The 20,454-nt window shown below is 34.4% G+C and overlaps 1 protein-coding gene across 1 annotated transcript in view; it reads right to left on the reverse strand.

The window, feature by feature from the left end:
- Positions 1-1,200: 1,200 nt before the first annotated feature.
- LOC129231484 (putative hydroxypyruvate isomerase) overlaps positions 1,201-20,454 on the reverse strand; it is a 75,779-nt gene continuing 56,525 nt past the window's right edge. The window contains exons 7-8 of the mRNA XM_054865813.1: positions 3,917-4,051; positions 1,201-2,270 (exon numbers count right to left, since the gene is read on the reverse strand). Of these exons, the coding sequence (XP_054721788.1) occupies positions 2,221-2,270; positions 3,917-4,051 (185 nt within the window). The 3' untranslated portion in view covers positions 1,201-2,220. The remainder of the gene's footprint in view (positions 2,271-3,916; positions 4,052-20,454) is intronic.

A 20,454-nucleotide genomic window follows, 5' to 3' on the forward strand; every position in this document is an offset into this window, starting at 1 on the left:
TATTGACGAATCTTCTTTTTCAAATGGGTCAAATAATGAAGAGACAGGGAAATAACATGCCGTAAAAGTCATCGTACACTTAAATATTTTCGAATAAATTCATGATTAAAGTTATCATGTGTTGTTCTTTTTAATTATTATTTTTGCGTTGTAATGACCCTTAAAAGTCTTTTGGCCTTCATGTTTTATTTATTCCCTAATATTTTGTTTATTACTTTAAAATGGATGCCATTTGTAAAAAACAACAAACACCATTCGAAATTTGATTTTTTCCCCTCTCATTAGTGGTAAATTAGTTTGAAATTTCTAAATTAGTTAGGCAAAGTTAATGATGTGTGGTCAGAGATTTAGTTAAAAAAATTGTGAAAAATTACACATTTGTGTGCTGTAAATTTCTGCAGAATTTAATGAAACATTTTACATTTAATTTTCACCTAAAATTGTTCACCAAGTTTTGTGGTTAGTTGGATTAAATGGGACCTCTTCCTGCAGAAACTTTCTTGTTCACGTGAAAAACAGAAAGCTTACGCTTTTTGTCTCAAAATCATTGACAAATAAGCTCAAAATGTTTTGGAATAACGTCTTACTTACAGATGAAAATAAATTCAACATTTTTGGTTTATTTCTGTATAATTGCAAACAGAAGAAAAAATGAGGAAATTAATCTTGTGAACTTAGTTGGATCAGTTAATCAAGACTGAATATGTTCTTGTGTGAGGGTGCATATCACCATAAGGACTTTGTAGTTTGGAATTTTTTGATGAAATAATAAATTATTCTGTTCAGTGAAATATTTTAAAAATTTTAGACTCTCATCCAAAAATTTGATTATCGGAAACTTTTTTTTTTATCAAGATAAGGATAAGCACACAGTTTTCAACGTTTTGTTTAAGTGGCTCGAAAATTGACCTAAAGTTTGGAAAATATCCCCTCAATCTACAGATTTGAACTTAATGTAACATATTTAGAGATGTCTGGAGGCTAGATTATGAAAATACTGCTTTGAAATGAAGAGAGCTAGAAACAGTATTACTCGAAGTGTGGTTAACAGTTTCTCAGAAATCACACAAAAAAAGTAAGAAAAAACATTGAAATCTATTTGCAGACTTTCAAAAGCTGTTGTGGATGTTGAATGATATTCTACCAAATAATAACTTAATTATTCAATACTATAGAAATTTTTTAAAGTGTACAAAGACTTTTGTGGGATAAAATTTCCAGCACTTTTTGATTTTTAAAAAATTAAGTTTTAATATTTTATTAAAACTTTTCATGTAGTTTTGTTAAAAATTGATCATAGATCTTACAATTAAATACCTATTCCAAAATATTAATTCTAACCAATGGATAGGGGCAGGGCCGGATTTAAGGGAGGGCAGGCTGGGCTACTGCCCCCGGGCCTCTACAACAAAGGGACCCCCAAAATAAATTTTTTACAAAATATCCTATCTTCCTTGGGTCACCAAATTTTACATTTTTTCTCCCAGAATTTTTTTTTTTTTTTTTTTTGTATTTCTACAAAGAATGCAAGCACAAAAATAATATTATCGATATATCAGAAAGCCCTGATTGCAAGTATCCATTTACTATCAATTTTTTAATTGATCGAGCATTTCAGTGGCAATATATATATATATTTATTCATTTAATTTGTAATTTGTACCTATGATTTAAAAACAAATAAAGTTGGATATTTTAGAAAATATGATGATCTTTTCGAACACTGATAAGGGACTACTACACCTTCAAAGCCCCAGGGCCTCCACACTTCCAAATCCAGCTCTGGATGGATGGTCTATTTCATTTAGTCATAGGTGTACAAACACTTTTGGGAGCCACTATATGTATATTGTTGCAGAGGCTGCTACACAGGGATTGTACAGAATTTCAGAAAATACATGACTAGGTTATTCAACACATTATCACCAGGTATATGTTTGGCAACATGAATTATACAATTACAGTTGTAAACAACAAGAAATAAAGAGGAAAAAATTGTATCAGGGTCACTTTCAAAATTTGTTTGCATACATTGTCCATGAGGAAAAAATATAAAATTGAAGTATGAATTATCTTTCAAATGTAATTGAAAAAAATAGTACAAAATATAAATGCCTTACATAACATTCTAGCATTTAAACAATATGAAAATTATAAATTGCAGTTAAAGATCAGCGAGAATGAAGGCAAAAATGCTTGTGTTTTCAAATGCTTGTCTCATTAAAGTGACCCAAATTTCTTAAGCCAATTAAGGCTTTCCTCAACAGAATCTAGAAGGAAAAAAAACGTAAGTCGGAATAAAATCATATGAATTAATACAATGACAAGCTAACTCTATTATATCTTATTTTACGGGACATGAAAGTGCAATCTTCATGAAGCAAAATATCTTTCATGAAAATGTTAGTAATTTGCAAAACTCCTTCCAAACCAATCACACAGCCAGAAATTACTATTTGGGGGGGGGGGGGGTGTCATAATCCCTTATATGTATACATACTTACTACCATATTAGGACTGGCAACAAGTGTTACCCACATGAAATACACTGCCAGCTCAGTCATTACAGCAGAGGACTGCAGTTTTGTGCTTATTAGCACTCATCAGCCCGGCACAGGAAGTGACTGAGCTGGAGGTGGAAAACCTCTTAAGTAAGCCAAGAGTACCAAACAAACTTCTAGCTAATATAAAAACTAATAAAGAATATCTATATTAGCTACCAGTTTGTTTAGCACTCTTGGCTTCCTTAACAGGTTTTCCACCTCCAGCTCAGTCACTAACTATGCCGGGCTGATGAGTGCTAATAAGCACAAAACGGTGATGAGTGCTAATAAGCACAAAACTGCAGTCCTCTGCTGTAATGACTGAGCTGGCAGTGCATTTCATGTATTTCTGCCTTAGCCCTAGCTATAGGGCGGCTACTTATGGAAAAAGTGTTACCCATTCGATGGAAACGTGAACATGTGGAATGTAGGTGAAAATGGACTTTTAGTTTCGGCCATTTTATTTTTTCTAGAACTATTATAATCACAACACCAATTCAAATTTCATCAAACCAGCTGCAGAGACCTGCTCTACTTAATGAAGTGACTTGTTTGGTTTAGTCATTACTGGACACTTACGAATTCTTGTCTATACTAAACCTGGTTGGACAATATAGGTCACAGTTCCTTCCAGGATTTAGAAGGCATATTAAGACAAACATTATTCAAAAAGAGCAACAACGTTGACTTTACTGGAGAAAAAAAGAATAGTTTGGTTTCACAACAGCTCAATATGTGAACTTTTCATGATGCAGCAGGACACAAGTCTAGTTTTTGCTCCACACACTGTGACATCACAATCAACAGTAACAAATGTGATTCTGATCCTTTGGCATAAATCCTATAAATCAGGTGGCACAGAGGGCACAAAATCACTATCTGTTAACAAAACATGGTGTTAGGTCTCTCCTAAGTTCACCAAAAACTGCCTGAATTTTTCTTTTCCAAGACTCCAGCTTCGTATTTTTCAAAAAAAAAAAAAAAAAAAAAAAAGCAATCCACCCCTCTATTTCTACATCATTAAAGACAGTCTAAACTTTTTACTGCTGAAGTATAACTGACCTAGCTTCTTTCTTTCTATCCCCCCTTACACAGACTTTGATTGGCAGATACCAGAATTTGACAGATACTAGAATTTAATGATTCATCAAGTTCTAGGTGATATTTCACAGAAATGGGTCAAAAATGCATGAGTTCCACTGCTTTAAGGCAGCTCTAATTTAATTTCCCCCCTGATTCTTTCCCATATTCCCTGAATTTCCCAGGTCTGTAGCTACCCTGTATACTATAGAAGAAAACAGGTAGAGAAAAAATTAAATATGCACAGAAAAAACAGCTGAATGTGAAAAATCAATAGATATATCTCAACTCACTTTGAGGATAATATTCTAATCCTATATAGTCATTGTGACCCAATTTCTTTAATCTCTCAAATACGTCTTCATAGTCGATTCTGCCTTGAGCTCCAGGTTCTCTTCTATCAGGAGACTGGGACACTTGTATGTGCCCTAAAAAATAGGATATTTGATTACTATGAACAATACTTAATTCATTTTTTGATATTCTGAGACCAGTGGTGGCTAGTGCTAAAAAAGTGAGGTGGCCACATCATCTGTACACTTGTCCCCCCCCCCCCTGGTTTTTGAAAAAAAAATGTAAAAAAATATTTTTTTAATATTAAAACTTTTTTGATTATTTTTTGTTAAATTAATAAAATAAAATTTATTTTAGCAACTAAATTAAAATCGTGAAGAAATTATAACCTTTACGGTATATTCAAAACAAATACCAAAATAATCTAAAAAATGATTGCGTCTCTAAATTTTCGCTATAGTACGCTAATTACTTGAAGAAAAAAATTCAAGAAAGGAGCAAACAGTAAAATCTAGTGCAAATGAAGGCTTCTTCCTTTACTGTATGTTGTTTATTTTTCATATCCTGAATCACTTAAGAACATTCAAGCTAAGTAAAATTAAGAGCATACAGGTAGGGTAAAGGTCTCTGCGAATCCTGTTGTAAATATTCAGGTTCAATACATTGGTGTTGAGGGGGGGGGGGACACAAACACACATGCACAGATAATCCGCACGTCATTAATTTTATACTTTTTAGCAGATAATCTATCGATTATATGCAGAAAAATATGGTACAATCTGTTTTGATTTGTTTTTTTTTTCAATCACGTATGCACAAAAAAAAGGGAAAAATAAATAAAAAGTTTCAACTTATTGTCTTCTAAAAAAAGTGAGGGGGACCAAGCCCCCTCTGGCCCCTCCCACGAGCTACCACTGTGTGAGACCAAAATTTGGGACCAGATAGCTATTTTGATTTTCAAAAGTTATTTAAGAAATACATTATTTGAACAGAATAAGAAAAAAAAAATGTTAACTGTCGCATATTATAACTAAAACTACATGATGAGTAAGTTACAATTATGAGACATCCTTTAGCCATATATGATAAAATCAGAATGTAGCATTATATACCCCAGCTATCAAGGGGTTAAGAGGCTGCATCAGACCGAGGCCTTCGAGATAGGAAGGCCATCCAACTAGCAAATGACGTCATCGTTTGTCGATCCACAATGATATTGGGAAGTGAGCACTTCGATTAATATTTTGGTTAAATAAAACTATTTGGTTTATTTATTATTGACTTCTGTTATTTTTGTAGCATTACAAGTTCTACTTTTTCATTTGAAAACATAAAAAGGAACCGATAATCATACATTAAAAAATACACTGAGCTTAATTCATTATATTTGACATAAAAACATTTATAAGTATTACAAAGTATTCAAATAACTAAACACGATTTTATTTTACAATCATGTTAAAACAAAGTGATAAATAAACACAGTTTTATTTTTCATTGGAAATTGTTTTTTAACTAATCGCATTTTAACTACTCGTATATTGTACTGAAACATTAAGTCTTAAGAAGTATTCAAATAAATAAATGAACTTTCATTTTACAATTACATCAAAACAAAAAATAATATTACTATTGTATTTGAATAAGAATTAAATGAAATTTTAAAAAATAAATAAACATTTTTACTTAAGAAAACGGGAAACATGACTGCAATATGTTTCAAAGACATAACATCAAATTAAAGTACATAATACCATATTATTAATGTTAACGTAGCTGAGCAAATTTATGCTTTTCAAAAGACGTGAATGCTTGGGTGCCATCCCCCAAAGTAGACGGTGCCCTACCCCCTTCAATTATGAAAACTTCAAAAAAAAAAAAAAAAAAAAAACCCAAAACATCTCCATCTCCCTTAAAATTTCAAGGGCACAGTTATTTATAACTATAGCCGTTGAAAAGCTATCATTACTATGAGACTATGATTCCGAACCCCCCCCCCCCCCCTTCGGTGGGCACTCTCGAAAAATTACACAGGAATTCAACTTGAAAAACGTTAATTAAAGAATGTACAATACAACATCATGAATACTGTATGTTGTACATCCAAAAAATGTATTCAATATCTAAACAGCCTTTTTTTTTTTTTTTGGAATTACTTTTCCATTTTCAGCTTTTTCTGCTGCTAATGATTCTTGTGTGTGGGGGGGGGGGGGGAGGCTTTAATAGTTCATCATTTTAGGCTTTTGAAAAATTATTTTAAAAAGCATTAATTGATGACAAAGTAACCTTTTTCAAAAAACTTTTCATAGAATGACCATTTTAGCAACTTTCTTTAATACTTAAAACCTCATATATGTTAAATTTAGATCAACATTTTGCTGAGTATGCTCTTTTAGGAAATCAATGTGACAGTTTTGTGACAGGGGGAAGGGAGGGGATAACAAGAAGTGTGACATCACGCGTTGTTCATAACAATATGCTCATGTTGAACAGCGTTACATGTAACAAGGAGGAGGGGGGGGGGGGGAATTTGTTCAAAAGTTTGCATAATACTTTATAGACAGCCCCTTAATTCAATTTGTTACAGTTTCAGAGTTCCTGAAAGCTTATTAACAGAAAACCCAAGGAGTTCAAAAAATATGTAGTTCAAGATATTTTGCCCTTTTTAAGCATAAACAAACAAGCACAGAGCATTTGGCAAAAACACGTTGTGTATCCACTGCTCAAAAACTAATCTTTCGCAAGCCCAGAAATTATGAATACCGTTAACTTAACCACAATGTGTGCATAAATGTCATAAAACTTAAAGACAACAGTGAAAAAAAACCGTATATATTTTTTTAATTTACGCACAGAACCAGCTTGTTTGAATAACATTGCAGGGGCGTAGTTGGGGGGAAATGTTTGAGTATCGGGCCCACGACCTCCGGCGTTCAAATCTAATCTTCTATCTCAGAACTACGGAAGCCCATCAAGGAATGTTTTTTGATCAAAATAACACATGCTAGCGTATGAAACAATTTAATCGAAACGGAAAATATAAGATTAGTTCAGTTAAAAGCCTGTTTCAATAAACTTGTTTACATATTAACTGAATATCAACACCAAGTTACGTTGCTTCTGATAGCAACAAGTATATTTGCAGAAAATTTTGACATATGTATATTGTCAGCTTGGAAAATCCATTTCGAATAAATGCGTGTACAAAGTTGAAAAAATAAAGAAATAAAAAGTTGCAAGTTAACCGTTTCAAATATTAAAGCAGTATACTAAAATTACAAATTACAGACAAAGATATCAGAAAGGAAACTGACAATTGTTCGTGTAATGGAGGAAAACGTAAGTAATCTTAACTGCATAAAATGTAAATTTGTTTATCTGAGAAAAGTACTTACCTCCGAACTTTAAAATTTATTCCATGAGACGCCCAGCTTTTTTCTTCACATGCAGTTTGTTCGGAAGCGGAATTCGCTGACTCGAATTCACTCAGCAGACACTTATATTATATATATTTTTTTTAATTGCCTCTACATTCCGGTACGTGGAAAGGATGAGATAAATCCAACAGTATTGTATTCAAAAATGTGCAGCCGAAGTTAATATTTCCTATTTCATCTATTTCAACCAGACCAAGAAGCACTATTGTTTAACTGGTAGACTGCACTGCTCTCAAAGTTTCGCGCCAAGTTCAAAGATCGACTACTGGTGGCGTAACGAAGCGGGGGGGAGGGGAGTTGTCTGGCCTGTTATCACGTGGGTCTCGATCAGACAGATTCCTGGGTTTCGAATCCCCAGGGCCGATCGTAGGGTGTCGGCCGCCTGTGTGTGAAGACCTAATGTGAAGCCCCTCAAGAGTAATTTGCATATTTTGACTAATCTTTAACGTCCATATAAATCTTTCTTTAAACTACTATGTGAAGTTCGAATTTAAAAAAGGGAGGGGTGAGGGGGGGACAGAAGAATGATCTTATAAAAAGGAAATTTTTAATAGTAAGAAACTCCTTAGGTACAATTTATATCTTTGAAGAATGTAATAAATACCAAAATTTACTAGTCGTAGAAACGCATTTTATATTCTTTCTTCGGTGACATCAGAGAAGGGACGGAGGAAGAGGAAACGTGGAGAGAGGTGTCGGGGGTTCAGGGGAGGAGGATTGCTCCAAGAAAATTATCGCAATTGGCGTATGAAAAATATTTTTAGATAATCTTTAGTTGTGTTCGGTTGCAAGGACAAAAGAGTCAAATATATTCAAGGTGCATACAGAAATTTTTGAAATTGAAGTCAAATATCGCAATTTTAGGAACTTTTTCGAGATTTTAGGTGAAAATAATGTTGCAGTTCTTACCTAAAATTCTTTCAAAATTGAAATCAAAAGCTATTTTTTAAGACCGTAGCTAAGGAAGGGTCCGCGTTCTTCCCGAAAAATCTCCGAAACTGAAATTTTAAATACGCAACTTTGGGTTACCTTTGTTGACGTTGCAAGAGGGAGGGAGATTCAATCGTCTCCCATCGAAAGATATCGAAATATAAGTTTAAAACGCAAATTTAGGCCGTCTTTGGCAACAGTAGGGGATGCGGCGGCTATCTCCCTGTAATTTCTCGGCACTATTTTTTAAAAAACCCATTTTTGGCTAGATTTGAAAACAATAGGGGAAACGTGAAAATATTCCGAAATGAATATTTTTCGGAACTGAAATCCATTATAGGCTATTTTTGGGAAGGAAGGATTTTGAAGCTCTTAAGCAGATTTTCTAAAATCACAATTTTATATTATCTTTGGCGACTATAACAAAACTGGGAAGCTTCTACGGATCTTTCCGATATTTTTCAACATTAATCTGAAAAATTTAACAATAGACTTTTGTCCACTTACCCTCGACGATTGATGGATATGCCCTAGTGCCGTAAAAAGTTACACAAGTCTGGCAGTTCTCCTCCGGAATCCTTTAGAAATATAAGTCCCAAAATCATATTTTAAGCATTGTTTGATAATGATGGGACTAAGAGCGGGCAGGGTTCAGTGTGCCCTCACGAACTGTGTTTTTGAAACTGAAGTCAATTTTAGGCTAGTTTAGGCAGGAAGCAGTGGCTCCATGGAACTGCCTAAAAATGAAATTTTCAGGTCTAGTGATTGCGTTGGAGAAAAGGGGGATCCAGGGTCTTTCCCCAAAAGTTCTTGAAACTAATGTTTGAAAAGCGCAATTTTAGTTCATTTTTCAATACGTTAAGTGAGAGGGGATGGAATTAGGGGCTTCTCTAAAGACGCTAATTGAGACTCTTTGGTAGTATTGTTTGAGAATGGATTTCGGGGTCCTCCACTGGAAAAATTTCGAAAAATGCCAAAGAAATTTTACATGACGTTTGATGATAGGAAGGGCTGTCATCTGAAAACACGTTTTGGATTTTGAACTCAACATTTTTAGGCTATGTTTGATTAAGTTAAGGTGGAAGAGGTGAATCAGAGACTTATTTGGATCCTTAAGATCGATGGTTCAACAAGCGAAATTTTCGAAAGTAAAGTCCTAGAAACGAAATTTTAAGCCTTCTTTAGCTTCGTCAAGAAGGTCATGGCATCCTTTTGGATCTTCGTTTTAGAGCTACATTTAAATTTGCTTCCCGGGGCAAGGGCCCTGTCCTCCTACCTGATATGAAACCGGGCAGTTCATTCAAGTTTTTAATCAGAAAAATTGTCGTAAAGGGGGAAAAGTACAACATTTTAGTTTGTCATTCATATATGTTACTCTCAAGGGAGTTGTAGTTTTCCACTTTCTCTCCACGAATCCACGATTATTAAACAGAGTTTGTTGCATAGTTTGTTTGAAATGCTTGCTAGAGTATCTAATCAGCATAGCTTTTTTTTATAAATAAAATATGTCTTCATTGTTTAGGTCTATAAAAGCTAGGGGGTATAAACATTAGTGGCCGCCCTCGGTGCTCCTTTTAGACGGCACTATCCTTGCCTGATTAATGGTTCTGTCACAAACTTTGCAACCAAATGAAGCATATGCGTCAAGAGTAGATATTAATGGACAATAAACCAACACAATGTTCCCTCACATTCCATTTTTCTTAAACTATGCTATGCTGTCGGGAAATCGACACATATTTTGACAATTGAACATTTAAAAATCAGCATATTTATTCTATTTATTATAAGTTATCTTGTGAGAATTTCTTGAGGAATTTCACTTTATTATAAGAATTATATGATGCGGTCTACGGCCGCTCCTTGCTTTGGCCGCCCTTGTGCAATGCACACTCTGCACACCTGCTAGGATCAGCCCTGCGAATCCCTATGTTAATCTACGGAGCAGAATATCTTCTCATTAGAACGATAGCTCATCGGGAAATTGAGATTTTCAAACTTTTCTTTTTTTGACTTAATCTATGACAACAATGGCGTGCTTCTGTCTTTGCGGTCTTTCATTAAAATAATTCAAAAATTTTTTAAACAAACTTGAAGTTGAACTTTTAGAAAAGGTGATTTTTTTAAGAACCAAAAGGAGTATTCGGATTTTTAAAAAAGCAAATCATAGCATATAATCTCAGCTTTCTAAAGATGTTAAAATATTTTCAATAGCTTTATTAGAACATGAGTAATCGTTTAAAAGGTGAGCCTATTCCAATTCAAACTAAAAATTTCCATTCCCCTTTACGGAGATTCGCCTCTATGCAAGTGATTTATGGCCTTTTCGGGGGAAATTGTCAGCACCCCACTTGTGGGCGGGTTTCTTCTCCACCTGCTGTCCACAGATCGAATGTCCTAAATAGCTGTCTGGAAAGTATTTTTTCCTTCACTTGAGAATTGCGAGGAAAAAACGTGGCAAAAATGACGCTCTTAAAAAATTTTAATTTTGCTTAATTTTTAATAAATAATTGCATTCTTTTTTTGTCAAATTACGTATGTAAACACAAAATTTAAGCTTTAAAAGCATTTAAATCACAATTTAAATGCAGTTGCAAAGCTTTGGGGAGGATTGAGAGTTTGTGCTCCTCTCGAAGGGATAAAATTAATTGAACACGCCCCTTAAATAATTTTTAATTTCATCACAATGTAACTATATATATGTATATTTTTAATTATTACATCATATAAAAAGGAAAGAATATTTGAACATACCCTAGAAGAATATTTGAACTCACCCTTATCACTTTTGTTTGCTTTTCAAGTATTATTGGATTTTAAGAACATTGTGAAAAAAGATATGTAACCCAAGGGTATATATTATCACGATTTGTCCATTACTTCTTTTTTCATAGAATTAGTACAGTAGAGTCTCGAAAATCTGAGGTAATTGGGGCTGACGCCACCCCTCCGATTACTGAAAACTCGGATTATCCGTAAAAAATCGTATCCATCACAATTTTAAACTATTTGGACTACAAAAAGGGCGTACATATCTTTCATTTCCCAGTACCAAGTATATAGCGAATATTGTAGGGATGAAAAGATTTCACTTATTTTTCCATTTTAATAACCGATAACTTTTATTTTCAAGATGTCTACTAAACATGTGAGAAACTAAAAAATCCAACTAGTATACCCCTGAGTTCATTCAATTAGTTTTGTTGAATTATTTTGACTCAAGACAATTTAAAATTTCATGTCTCTTGAAGAATGCTGGTTGGGGACAGAGCCGTTCCAATCGTTCTTTATGACTTTACTGTATAAGCAGTTAAAGAAGTTTCATAATAAATAAAAACCATTAATTTCTTGATGACAGAAATCATCTTTAGCTATTAAAAATGTTTGTTACTAATAGGTATGCAAGAGAGGACCTGATGTAATTTACACACCAGATCGTTTTCTTTTACTATTAAAATGTGTAAGGAACCTTTTCTTTTAAGACATCTAAAAAGGGAATATGCCAAAATATGTGTTTTTCCAAAATATAGTTGCTCCATCAAAAAAAAAAAAAAAAAACAGAGGGAGAGAAAGTCATTCGTACTAGTGAGGGAAAAAAATCAAACTTTTCGATTGCTCGAATTAAGCAGAACCTCAGACTTTTGAGATTCTACTGTAGTTAACATTAAAAAAAAATACATACATATATGCTTACCTAGAAGAGTCATGACAGGTCAGAAAGCAAGTCATAAGTTTATGATCCATAACCAATTTTAGGGATGAGGCAGTCTCCCCCCAAAAGGGATGAATTAATTTAATTATTGAGAAATCACGATTGATTATTGCTCTCACTTGACAGTCCTTGATGTTCCGGTTCCTTTTTCAGCTTGGACCAGGCCTGCAGCACCACCGTCCACCGGCGGCGGCGCAGCCGGTCCTGAGCACTGTCCCCCGGAATCCACTTTTGCTGGGCAGTGGCGTCCATGTCCTACACACGCATGCGCATACACAGTCCCCCTACGTGCACACGCCTTTACACACATACACACGCCTACGTGCACACACGTAAGCCTACACACACAACTATACACACGTAACCACCCAGGAGGAGGGACATGCTTGGGCGGGGGAGCCATTTCTAGAGACAATAACTCTAACCAGTAGAGTCTTGTCGCAACTCGTGATTGCGAAAAACATAATTTGAATTCAAAGTTTCGGAATTCAAATTAGAGGTTTTTTTTTTTTTTTTGTTTTTGTTTCTCTTTAAAATGTGTAACAGTATTCTGTAGGATTCTGTATTATATAGTTGATGCAAAAGTATCAAACATCAAACTAGTGACATATTGCACAACATATTAGTGTTTATACGCACATGTTCCAATTACCGGAGACTAGCAGAACTGAAGCACCACTAAATGGCATCCATCATTATTGAGCAATCACGATTGCTTATTGTTCTCACTTGACAGTCCTTGATGTTCCGGTTCCTTTTTCAACTTGGACCAGGGCTGCAGCACCACCGTCCACCGGCGGCGGCGCGGCTGGTCCTGAGCACTGTCCCCCGGAATCCATTTTTGCTGGGCGGTGGCGTCCATGTCCTACACACGCATGCTCATACACAGTCTCCTACGCGCGCACGCCTTTACACACATACACACGCCTACGTGCACACACGTAAGCCTACACACATACGCACACAACTATATACACGTAAGCACCCAGGAGGAGGGACATGCTTGGGCGGGGGAGCCATTTCTAGAAACAATAACTCTAACCAGTAGAGTCTTGTCGCAACTCGTGATTGCGAAAAACATAATTTGAATTCAAAGTTTCGGAATTCAAATTAGAGTTTTTTTTATTTATTATTTTTAATTGAATTCTTTTTATATAAGTTATCAATACAAAACATGCACAGCATATTTTGAATAGAAGCATTTTTGTTTGCTAAAGAAGTAATACTGGAGCCAGAAGCCAAGAGTGGCAGAATACGTTTAACTCACTGGTTTCGAATTCCAGGGAACGTATTATCGCCATTCGTCTATTAAGTTTTCTTTTATGGAATCAAGAATTAACATTTTTTAAAAAATATGTGCATATTCACCTAAAAAAGTCATTTTGATCCAGGCAGCTATTTGCTAATAATATATTTCTTTTTCAGCTCATAAAAAGTGCAAAACGATAGAAATCACTTGATGGTAGTTTCTTGGAAAAACCATGATTATTACCGGAAACTGCATGTAGTATCAATATGTTATCTCAACTGTGTCATGGCTTTAAAAACAAATCAGCACTGCTTTGAAATTCACACAGAAATAGTTTCTGGATTCTTCAATAAAACTTATGTTTTATGAAGTTATGATTTTCATACTCAAATAATATTTTGTAGTTAAAATATAAATTAATTTATAAAAACTCAAAATGAGGGATGGGTTTATTTAATAACATTGCCCTCAATAATCCTATTAAAACCGCTCATTGTATAGCATCTCGGTGACATTAAATTGGATTTAGTATTTCATTGGCTTGAAACATTGAAGATGTTCTCCGTCCACATTCAAAATATATTAGTGCATAATTTTCCTATATTTAGAAGTAGATTCATGGACCGCAAAACCATTTAAAAATAAAGTCATTAAAACATCAAATAGGCGGGGGGGGGGGGGGGGGGTTCAATTTTCCGGGCATTCTCCAAAAGATTTTTCTGTATCCGCTCCTGTTTATGATGCCATCTTTTTCAGCTTATAAGAAACAGCATGGAAAATTAGAGTGGTCCAAAATAGGCCTTTTTATTATTTTTAATTTTATTGGTTTTACTTTCCCATTTGGTTCCACCTGTGTAAAAAATAATTATTGTGAAGTTTGAGCTCATAATTTTAACATTTAGAGAGAGGTAGCTTAACAGCCTCAAAGTTCTGTGTTTTTCCATCTTATGCTACGAATGCATGTAGAAATAAAACGGATGCCAGGAAAGGGGGGTATGTAATTTCATTTCATGCAAATATACAAAACTTTCCAATCTTTCAAAACCCAAACTTCTAAGATTGCAGATAAAACATAATAAACTCGAGTTATAATAAGCGAGCTTGGGCCGCAGGGGACATTTTTTTTGCGATTGTTTCCAGAAGTGTTTTCAGAAATAAAGTTATTAAACTCATACTTCATACTGTAATAAAAAATATTTTTGATGATTTTTTAATCCCTTATGGCAGTGGTGCCAAACCTTTTTCTACTTGATATTGCATCTCATATTAAAATGATTCTCGGGGTTCAGAACATAACCAAAATTTGAAAATGTTCAACATTTTTTTAAATTACATGTGAAAACGAGGAAAAAAGAATGAAAATTAAAAACCAATAATTGATGTAATCATTACTTGATGCATCTTTTTTTAATTGCATCAGTTTATCAGAAACCAATTCTGAATATTTAGTTCAATTTTTGACTTTCTCATTAAACATGTTTTTTGATTTGTAGTGTTTAAAGAAGACCACAGGCCACACGTATCAACTTCACAGGTCATATGTGCCCTTCGAGCCGCAGGTTGGGTGCCACTGTTCTTATGGTATAACTTTTACACTGTTTCGATTCATTAGTGTTTTTTTCATGAAACATTTAGCATAAACAAAAAATCTGAAAAGAAAACCTGAAATTTATTCAGCTCTTTCAGAACATAATTAACTACTACACACAAATTTGAAAAAAAGGACATTGAAAAAAAAGGTAAGTAATTATTCAAGACTGCAATCTTTGATTAAAAAACTTCAGAAACAAATTTGATTTTTTTTTCGAATGCTTTGCTGATTCTAAAATTTACCCTATGAATTAAAACAGTATGTTTCAAGTCCAAAAAATACGTTCCCTGATAATTCGCATCGATAAGTGGCGGGGGGGGGGGGGGGGGGGGTTAAAGGATTCTGTCATCCCCATAGGGCTTGACAAATATGGAAATTAATGCAGAAAACTTTTCATAATCATCATTCTTTTTTCGTTACTTTTATTTTGATTCACGTTTCTACAAATGAATTTATAATTTATCATACCAGTGTGTTTAATTAAGTCAGGATAAATTTAATTGGTTTATTAAATTTGCTGACTTATGGTTTAATATCTTACTATTATAGAAAGTTAATGATGGTGTTGCAGCGACCAATGAAGTTCTTAAACATAATTTTCATAATATACTTTTAAAATTTGAAGCAGAGGCTGAAATAGATCAAATGCTATAGAATATAGATTGCAAAAGATTAAAATAATACTGGAATATGACTGTTATACAAAAGTAACAGCTTTGCTTTTATTTGAAAATATCATTTCAAGTCAAAGTAGTTTCTTGAAAATTGGAAGGGGGTGGGGGGGGGGGGCTTGTTTTGGCACATTCCTCAAATTTTGAATAATTGTTTCATTCTGGCGAGTTCAGCCAGATACGGCAGGAATTTTGCACCCATTAGCCTGGTGCTGGACAATACGGATGTGGTAATATTTGATGAACAAGAGTGACAAATTCGAATCGCAAAATGATCTATAATTTAAGCAATCCTGCACCTGCTTTTGATTTGCAGATTGATAATGCTGCATTTCGAAGGAAAACGAAATGTTGATGATCCTACTGCATATCCTTCTTGTGCTTAAACAGTAGCATGTGAAAGCATTTTAGTAAATCAAATTTAAAAAACAAATAACGAATATAAAATTAACAAAATTTCGAGTTGAAGTACATAAGGGAAGGAAAGTTAGGCACAAAACACCAATTGTGTAGAAGATTTCGGTCAAAACTAAAATGCTCTAAGAGTCGATGTAAAAATTGTATGTGGTCATCCAATACTACACACTGACCCTCTTCCCCTGCCAATAAATTTTGAGCATTGACAGCATAGAGAGGAAGACATCCCCCAAAAACCTGTCAGCCAAGGGGGAAGAAAAATGCTGCAGCTTTCTCTCTCTTCCGAAAGCTAGAAAAATTTGTGTCTGATGAGTCCTCTTAATATGACAGGTAGCTTTATGGCTCAGAAGGAAACTAATATTTAACATCATGCTTGATCAAAGTTATATCATTTGAAACTACTTATTAGAAGATACCATACAAAATATTTTGAATTTGAATATGCGTTTCAAGTTTAAAAAATCCCATGAAACATGAATAAAAGGTCCATTGAAATTAAAAATATTAGGTCAAATACATAAATATAGGCGATTAAAATGCATTACTATTTGACACGCGAATTCAACATTAAAAATCCCATTCCTCATCACTAATTTTGTAACTACACTGATTATTGCTTAGGTGAATCAACGGGCTAAACCCTGAGTTGAAGTCTGAGGAGTGGAGGTTCATCACAATGTGTAGGAACCACACAAAGTAAGATTGATCTTTGAGGTTGATTGGGAGGCTGCGGAGGCGATCAAAAATAGACTACAGTGCTTATACTGGCCTTGATCATAGAACATTCAAAATTCTAAGCGATCTCAACATCAAAATTTTTAGGTAATACAAAAGTTAAGTAGGAATGAATATTTTACAATATAAAATTTAACTGGCAAATTTCAAACAGAACAATATGTTTCTATTTCAAACGTGCTTTTTTTTTGGTTGGGGGGGGGGGGGGGGCGGCGGGTGCAAAAAATTCTGTTAACTACTTAGAAAATGACCAGAAAAGTAACTAACCAGAAGCAGATGCTCAACAATTGCTACACAATCACTAGCAATGATCAAAAATTAGCTTTCATTTTCTACTGAAACAGTTGCAGGGTTTGATTGTATATGCAGACGAAAAATGAACAATACAGGCTGAAAAGCTATGAAAATGTGTTCATACTGTTTTGTCTCAGTTCAATATTCTATTTAATTAATAGGGTCTGGTGGGGTAAAGTGGTCATAAAATCGTAGGTTTTCAACTTAGGTGGATAATAAATACAATAAATTCTTTAAATACTTCAACTTTTTTTGTTATTATTTTACATTGCATTATTAAAGAACACGTACATTGAATTTCAGGAAAAAAAAATATTGATTTAAGTAGTTTTATAACATTTTCATTTCCCTTTGTATTTATGACCACTTTACTCCATGGGGTGGGGGAAAGTGGTCATAGCATGGGGTAAAGTGGTCATAGTTAAAAACAGCTACAAAACTGTTACAAATAACCCTATAATTTGTATATTTTGGTTATTTTTATAGTTACAAGTATATGTACGAGTATATGCGGGTATGCACGAGTATATACGTGTCGTTTAAACAAGAGTAAACATGTTCATATATGAATAAATACATGTATACATCAGATACATGCATGCATGTGCCTACTCAAGTATATTCGTGTATACACGAGCGTATAAGCATGTATACGTGATTGCCTACAGGAGTGTATACGTGTCTACACGAGTATATACGAGTCTCGTGTATATGCGAGTATATACGCGCAAAACGAACATCATTTGCGTGTTTGCACATGTATCTCGAGTATATATGTGCATACCTGAGTTTCTGAGTATATACGTGTATAGTCGACGTATATACGCATATATAAGTGTACATAGATACACTACTGGCCATTAAAATTACTACACCAAGAAGAAATTGCCAGAATGAAGCTAAATTTTACATACGTGATAATAAAATTGACATTAGAAAGTGATTACAAAATTAAAGCAAATTGATCATTTATGGTTGGAAAAATCTCGAATAAATGGAGGTTTAAGTACCCTGTTAAGCCACCTCTAGCGTGAATGTACGATGTACTTGAAGCGAAACAATCGGGCATTGAGACATAACAGTCTCCTACGATATCCTGCGTCATCTCGTACCACAGTTGCTGTAAACGTGCCACTCATTCGATCAAACTCATACGTGTTAGCACTCACGACGGGGCTCCCAGGAACCATTTTTTAACATGACAATGCTCGGTCAAACACAGCAAGGGTGTAAAGGGATTTCCTCTTCCGCATTATCACTTTCTCTGGTCTGCGTGATGCTCTGGTCTGCGATTTGTGACTTGTCACAAATTGAGCATATCTGGGATCACTTGAGACGGTAAATTGGACAGCCTGTAAATTTGATCAAATTAGTGGCGCGTTTACAGCAACTGTGGTACGAGAAGACGTAAGACATCGTACAAAACTGCTGTACCTCAATGCTCGACCGTATCGGTTCTTAAATTCCAACTAGATGTGGCGCAACAGGGTACTTAAACCTCCCTTCATGTGAGATTTTTCCTGTAATAAATGATCATTTTGCTTTCATTTTGTAATCCTTTTCCAGTGTCAATGTTGCCATCACGTGTGCAAAATTTTGTTTCATTCAGATTATTCCTTCTTGGTGTAGCAATTTTAACGGCCAGTAGTGTACTTACATACATATACGGGTATACACGAGTTAATTCGTGGATATATCCAGTGCGTGTTTGGTACGTGCCTACTCACGTATATATATATATAAATATGTGGAAGCAAGAGTATATACGTATGCTTACGTGTAAACACGATTATATACTTGTTAGACGTATATACGTACATTTACGTGTAAACATCAGTACATGTATCCACGTATATCTACGAGTATATCCGCTAATATACATGTATGCTTACAGCGTGAATCCAAGATCTTGGGCAAAATCTAAGTGGTGTGAAAGGGGAGGATAAGAAGCAAAGAATCGTAAGGAACTTTTGGTATTTGACGCGCTACATGCACACAAAGCCAGAAATCGATGGAATGAAAACAGGTCACAAATTTGTTACACAAAGATGATTTTACCCGACTATTTAGTTCTTAAGAAATATTTAGACAGTTGTTCAAAAGTAAGGCCTGTAGTAGCTCTAATACACGCATCGCAACAAAGGCGCGGCGACTGATGAAAGTTTTTCAAGAGTCTCGTAATTGCAGCAGAGTGATTACGACGCATGTATTACAGATGCCGGCCGCAAGTTTCATCAATGGCTTTAAAACTTTCTTAAGTCGTTGTGTAAAATTGTCTTTTTTGTAATAAATTTGTGACCTGTTTTGCATTCATTAGTTTCTGGCTTTGCGTGCATGTAGCGCGTCAGGGTTGAGTTTGTGGCCATATGTTTCTTATGATTCTTGCTTCTTATCCTCCTCTCTAGCACCTTTTAAAAATTTGCCCAAGAGTTTAAACTCACCCTGCATGCATGTATATCATATGCTAGTATGTAAGTGTCAGCTCGAGTATGTACGTGTATATACATCGTGTCTACCTGAGTATATAAGTGTTCGCATATGTACGAGTATAAGCGGGTATATACGTGTATAGTCGAAGGTATATCTGTATAGATAAAAAATACTACGAGATACCCAAATACGTGTTTATTGGTGCATTCATGTGAATACGTATATATACGTGCCTACACGAGTATATGCGTATGCATGCGCATATACTCATATATTTAACCTTTTTTATTGTAAAAACAATACATATTAAGTGAAATTAATATTTAATTGATACCTGCCTTATACTTAAAGATTAAGTGATTTTAAAAGAACAATATTCGTTAAGCCTAATATTATGACCACTTTACCCCATCTTACTAAAATTGTTCTAAAAAATTATTCAAAAGAGATTCAGCTAACTGCTAATGAGTATGAGTTCTTGAGACATGTAGGAAGCTTCCTGTGCAGTCACTCTGCTCATAATTCTAACAAACAAAATTTCCCAAGGAAGTTAAAAAAGGTGTTTATATTTTTAAAAAATTCATAATCACTCAAAATATTTTTTTTTACCAAATAAAATTTTGCCAGTTGTAAAATTTTGTATTCAAAATGTAGTTTCTAACTGCACTACTCTAAAATAAAATTTTCACATTCATTCGAACATTTATTTTTAAGGTATAGCCATTTATTTGAATTATGACCACTTTACCCCATTGACCACTTTCCCCCACCAGACCCTATTTGTTTTGGCGAAGGCGTTGTTTTTATTACGTTACTTTTGTTAATGTTACGATTTTGCAAGTGCGGTTTTTGGGAATTGGTAGTTATAATTGGGAACAAAATTGACCTGGTTGAACTCAATTGCAAACTAGAATGATAAGTCAGTAAAGATCTTGTAAATTAGTTGTTTAAAATCGAATCTTTGAATAAGGACACTACTATGAAAGAAAAAGTGGGAATACCATTTCATTACAGTTACTACTAATATAACTACTTCAAAAATCGTAGTTTTTTTACTCTCAAAGTTAACCA

This window comes from Uloborus diversus, chromosome 10, assembly GCF_026930045.1.
Source record: "Uloborus diversus isolate 005 chromosome 10, Udiv.v.3.1, whole genome shotgun sequence".
Taxonomy (NCBI): domain Eukaryota; kingdom Metazoa; phylum Arthropoda; class Arachnida; order Araneae; family Uloboridae; genus Uloborus; species Uloborus diversus.